Here is a 5,907-nt window from a genome sequence, read left to right as displayed (position 1 = left end):
AATAAATCGCAGTTCTGACTTTAAGTTGCATTTTAGATGATTCTATGCTGCCATAGACTTTTTGTAAATGGAAAAGCAAGCAGTTAGTACAGGATAAAAATAATAAGCAAAACAATGTACAGTTTTTTGATGAACACAAACATTTTCTAATATTGTCTTCCTTTTATTTCTTATTTCATTATCTTTTAATTGCCAGAAGGCTACCTGCCGATATATTCACCTATTTACTTTCAGCGACCTTCTTTCTCAAACCTAATTGTTGCAAAAGGACTCCCAGGGTGTCTACTCTCCCTTGTGAGGAGAAATAGTCAGCCTTTTGTCCTAGCAGAAGACAGAAGATGGAACAGGGAGATTCCAAAAGTTGCAAGCTGCTACTTTCCTATCTCAGCACACTGGTAGCAATGTTTGATGTTAATTAGCCTTTCTAGTGCTGAGATATCACGCAAAGAAAAGTAGCTGGTTTGTTCTGTATGCTGGAAAAGCATAGAAGAGAACAGGTCAGACTAAACACAGCAAATACACTGTGAATGTTTGTGTGCAAGATTTATCTTGGTGATGAAGAGAGGGTTAAAAAAAATAAATACAAGGTTATTCAGAGTCAAGCACCGAGCTGCTCTCAATGAGCTGCTCGCAGACATCAGAAATGAACTCTTCAGACTTCCTGTTCCACGCACTCCCAGTGTCCAGTTCATAACAAGACTGATAACGCACGCTCCTCTTGATCTCAGAAGCCACTTGTTCAATTCTCTTGACTTCAGGGCCAAGATGAGTTGTTTATTATTTATAGTCTGTTCCAAGAATGGCAAGAATGGCAACTTGTTTTCTAATAAGTTGCACATAGTCAATAACTAAATTTTGGAAAAGATTAAAGAAAATCAAATCATACAGAGGAGCCAAGCTCAGTGGCTCAGGCCTGTAATCCTGTCTATTTGGGAGGCAGAGATCAGGCAATTGCAGTTTGAGACCAGTCCCAACAAAAAAGAAATTTGGGGGATTCCATCTCAACTAATGGCTGGGGACAGTAGCTTGTGCCTATTGTCCCAGCTACTAGGGACCCACAGTAGCTGGCACAGCTATACTTAACCCATCAGCCCCAGTGATGCCAGGAAACTCAAGGAGTGGGGAGGGGAAGCCCCAGCCAGCTCCTATCTAGGGGAGAAACAGCATTAAAAGGAGACCCTTGGTGTTGATGGTTCACGCCAGTAATGCTAGCAACTCAGGAAGCTAAGACCCAAGGATCATCATTCCAAGCCAGCCCAGGTAGAAGTGTCCAGGAGACTCTTATTTCTAATGAATCCCCCAAATGCCAGGAGTAATGATGTGGCTCAAGTGGTAGAGTGCTAGCCTTGAGCCAAAAAGCAAAGGGACAGTGCCTAGATCCTAAGTTCAAGCCTCACTACTGGCACAAAAAGAGAAAAATGAAAAGAAGAGGTATTACGTATGTGAATACATGTATATATACAAATGTATATACGTACACATACAGTATGTGTATGTACACACAGATGGCTATTTTTCAGTAATTCTTGTTAAGCAGCTTTTCTGATCAGTCACCCCATTTAGAGGCTGCCCTAGTAACTTGAGATGCTCAAGAAACAAACATGAACTGGAGACTATGTATCCTTCTCCATGAACCTTGAGCCAGCTAACTTCTCTCAAACAAGAAACAAGATTTTATTCAATCAACAAACACTATGGTCTAGGGTTAACAACTGGCTCTCTCTCTCTCTCTCTCCTTTTTCTGGTAACCTCTGGCAGATTGCAAGAGTTAGGGCCTCGGTTACCCCAGTTCTTCCAATTCCACATTAGGGGAATATCCTCCAGAGAAATGGTCATTGGATCATCTAGTTTCACCGTATGCCAAACCCCCCCCCCCCGCCCCCGCAGCTGAGTTCATGGAATAAGGTCTGGGAAATGGTGGTCTGGAATGTTGTCCCACGCATGAAACTTCCATCCAGAAATGCCATCACGCTAGACAACACTCCTCCCCGCCACACCAGACCGAGCCTCAGTGGCCAGGCGGAGGCTTGGGAAGCCACGCTCGCGCCCACCCCGGCCTGTACTGGGGATCCGGTCCTGAACAGAAAATCCACACGCCAAGAAATCTCAGGGAAGGACCCGGGGGCCAAGCCTCGGACTTTGGGGGTGCGTTTGACAGGGCTCGTGAAGGCAGGAGGAAGCCCGGGGTCAGCAGGTTCCTTTGGTTCCAGGAAGAGATTTGGACTGCCATCAGGGGTTATTTCAGAGGCTCAAGGCTCCAAGGTCCCGGGAAGGCGCCAGGGACCCTCCCCACTGATTTCCCCCCGCTCCCGGCTACTTGCAAGCCCGGGTCCAGCCGGGAGCTCTGGCTTCCTTTATCCTTTCTTTCTTCTTCCACCCCCAGACTCAGGTTCCCTGCTGGAGTCTGTGCTTTTGGAACACGGAACGCAGGCGGAGCGAGCGTGTGGCTCTCAGTTACCAGAAGCTGGGAGAAGCTGGGGAGAGGTGGAGGGGTTCGGGTGCCAGGCGCAGCATCCTGGTACGCGAGCGCCACGCCCCTCGTGTTCCAGCACCCCGAGGAGGGGGGGGGCTCACACCTACGCGCGCGCGGACACCGGGGCTGAGCGCCTTCCCCCGTGCTCCGGGGCAGGGAGGGGGTGGAGCGCACCGGGAGGCCCCGCCCCGACCCCGCCCACTCCGGCGGGGATTGACAGACCCAGGGCACCTGCCTCAACCAATGAGCGCGAGCCGGGGCGGGCCCTGGAACCGGCTGCTCTGGCTACTTGAGTCCCCGGCGCTGCTGTGGGAAAGCAGAGCCGAGCCAGCACTGCCCAGGTGGAGCCTGACGGGCCCCCCCCCACCCCGCCTGCGCCCAGGCGAGCGCTCCGGCACCTCGCGGGCACCTCGCGGGCACCGCACCGCACCGCGCCGCGCCGACCCGGAGCCCCGCGCGCCGCCCCGGACCCGCTCGCTCGCCACAGCCGCCCTTCCGCACCCATGGGGACTAGGAGACTTTAAAGGAGTTTGGGGTCTCGGGAGCAGGGAAATCACGGGTACGGAGCGGGGGGGGGGGGTGTTTGCTTTGCATTTGGGAAATGGGGTTTTCTTCGTCCGATGGTTGGGATGCTGGGGCTGGGCTGAGGGGGAGAAGGGGTGTTTGGGGGTGAAAGTGGACCTGCACACACACACACACACGCACGCACACACCACTGCACCCCACATTGGCTGCCCTCACCTTCCCCGGGCTCTTTGTTAGGTTATTTTAGAGCGACCAGCCTGAGCCTCGCCCTGGCGCAGTCGGATGGACTGGGCTGGGGAGAAGGCGTGCCAAGTGAGGGCAGAGTACCTGCCTGCGTGGTGGGCAGGTGTGTGCCCCGGGTGCTTCCGTGATCGGCAAGTGTGCAAGGCGGCCTGGGGTGGTGTACAAATGTAAGGGAGGATTGCATGTGCCAGGGTGTCGTCGTGGGTGTCTGAGACACTATCCTTGTGGGTGTGTGCGCCAGCTTGCCACTATCTGGTCTCCAAGTGTGCAAAAAAAAAAAAAATGTTGCTAGGGTCCAGGGAATGCCTGCGAATATGTTCCGGGTGTCATTGTGGGGGCCGCTGTCAGGGGTGGGTGCGAGCGCCCGGGGCGGTGGGCTGGCGGAGGCGTGGAGACCACTTTCGGATGGCTGTCTCCGCGCCCCCGTTTCCCTTCCAAAGCGCCCTTCTGTCCTTCCCGGGGCGTCTGCCTCGCACGCTGCCCGCGGGCACCTCGCACGCTCGGCTCTCCAGCCCGCCGGGCGCTTTTGTCTCGGAGAGTTCACACCTGGTCCCCTCCGGCAAGGTCAGCAGCTGGATGCTGGCGTCGGCTCCGGCTGGCTGGCTGGCTGGTGATCCCTTCCAACCCCCCCCCCCACCCTCCCCCCCTCCGCCCTTGCACCTCTTTCCCAGCCCCAGAAAGGCGCCGGGGGGAGCCAGGCTGGCGCTGGTGGGGGTCCTTGCGCCGTCGCGTGGGCTGGCGGCGGGTCCCGGGGGAGTGGGGGAGGAGGGAGCTGTGCGTCTTGGGGAGGACACCGGGAGGGTCACCCCCCCCCACCCCCCTGCGATTCTGAAGCCGCTGCTCCTCTTCCCTTGCGCAGATCCCAGTTCCCGGCCCTCCTCGCCTTGCCGTGTCATTGATGGGCAATCAACTAGATCGCATCACCCACCTCAACTACAGCGAGCTGCCCACGGGGGACCCGTCCGGGATCGAGAAGGACGAGCTGCGGGTCGGGGTCGCTTACTTCTTCTCCGATGAGGAGGAGGACCTGGACGAGCGCGGGCAGCCGGACAAGTTCGGCGTGAAAGGCCCTCCAGGCTGCACCCCTTGCCCGGAGAGCCCCAGCCGACACCACCACCACCACCACCACCACCACCACCACCACTTGCTGCATCAGCTGCTTCTCAACGAGACTCAGTTCTCCGCCTTTCGGGGCCAGGAATGCATCTTTTCCAAAGTGACCGGCGGCCCCCAGGGCGCCGACCTGAGCGTCTACCCGGTCACGGCGCTGCCCGCGCTCTGCGAGCCGGGCGACCTGCTGGAGCTGCTGTGGCTGCCACCGGCTCCGGAGCAGCCCGCACCCGCCCCGCACTGGGCCGTCTACGTGGGCGGCGGGCAGATCATCCACCTGCACCAGGGCGAGATCCGCCAGGACAGCCTGTACGAGGCGGGCGCGGCCAACGTGGGCCGGGTGGTGACTAGCTGGTACCGCTACCGCCCGCTGGTGGCCGAGCTGGTGGTGCAGAACGCCTGCGGGCACCTGGGCCTCAAGAGCGAGGAGATCTGCTGGACGAACTCGGAGAGCTTCGCCGCCTGGTGCCGCTTCGGCAATCGGGAGTTCAAAGCCGGAGGGGAGGTGCCCGCGGGCACGCCGCCCTACTATCTCAAGGTGCACCTGGGCGAGGACAAGGTCCACACCGCCCGGTTCCACAGCCTGGAAGACCTCATCCGCGAGAAGCGCCGCATCGACGCCAGCGGCCGCCTGCGCGTGCTCCAGGAGCTCGCCGACTTCGTGGACAAGGAGTAGCCGCCCGCGGGGGGTGGGGGGGGCCGGGCCGAGGGGGCCCGCCCGTGTCCCGCCCCCCCTCGCACGCACGCCCGCCTGCCTGCCCCCCCCCCCTCCCCGCGCCCGGCTCCCCGGCCCGCAGTCACCGATCGCCGCCGCCGGTGGGTGGTCAGTGCGGGGAGCGGGGAGCGGGCGGCGGCGGCGGGGAGGGGGGGTGTGTGCAGCCTCGCTCTCCCCCCTGCATGCGGCTGGGGGGGGGGGGTCTCAGGAACTGAGCCCGCCCGGACTGCGCGCGCCCCGGCGGGGGGAGAGCCGGGGGGGGTCGGCCACCCTCGGGGTGCGCTCCTAGGGGAACTTTCCCCTGGGGGGGGGATCAATGGTCAATGACTTCCACCCAACTGGGAAACGACTACCCTTTCCTCAAGCGGGGCCCTCAGCTCCCCCCCTCCCCCCGAGGGGCACGCGCAGGCCGGTCGGAGGCCAGGGCTGGTCTTTTCCCGGGCGCACACAGGCGCGCGCACACCTCAGCTCCTGTAAAGAGGCGTCCCCAGGCGGCTGACTTTCCAAGGAACCGCGCGCCTGAGCCTCGTGCACTTGTGACTCGGGATCCTGGGGTGTCGGGAGACTTCCCGGGACTCTGCAGCGCCCCCCACACTTCCCAGGTCTCCGGATACAGCATTCCAGGCTCGGGCTCCGGGCTCCGCTTAGATAGGTTGATAGGTACTCTTCTTTTTCCTTCGCTTCCCATTGTTTGCATCCAAGGAAGCAGAAAGCCGCCCCCCACCCACCCACCCGCGTTTGCCCGGGAGTGTCCCAGACCGAAGGGAAGCCCTCCAGGTCCCTCCCCGGAGGAAAATGGCGCAGCTAATTGGGTGAGGAGAGCCGGCCCCGCCTGGGGAAA

At 59.6% G+C, this 5,907-nt stretch overlaps 1 protein-coding gene across 1 annotated transcript; it reads left to right on the top strand.

Annotated features, from left to right (window-relative positions):
• Positions 1-2,840: 2,840 nt before the first annotated feature.
• Positions 2,841-5,027, top strand: Lratd1 (LRAT domain containing 1). The gene is made up of 2 exons (XM_048352174.1): positions 2,841-3,032; positions 4,101-5,027. Exon 2 carries the CDS (start codon positions 4,140-4,142, stop codon positions 5,025-5,027), a length of 888 nt encoding a protein of 295 aa, XP_048208131.1. The 5' UTR covers positions 2,841-3,032; positions 4,101-4,139.
• The last annotated feature ends 880 nt before the right edge of the window (positions 5,028-5,907 follow it).

This window comes from Perognathus longimembris, chromosome 8, assembly GCF_023159225.1.
Source record: "Perognathus longimembris pacificus isolate PPM17 chromosome 8, ASM2315922v1, whole genome shotgun sequence".
NCBI lineage: Eukaryota > Metazoa > Chordata > Mammalia > Rodentia > Heteromyidae > Perognathus > Perognathus longimembris.
Note: the sequence above shows the minus strand (reverse complement) of the source record. Positions and strands in the feature narration are given on the sequence as shown.

Coding starts and splice junctions, on each gene's coding strand:
- Lratd1 (XM_048352174.1), top strand. CDS start 4,140: ATGGGCAATCAACTAGATCGCATCACCCACCTCAACTACAGCGAGCTG.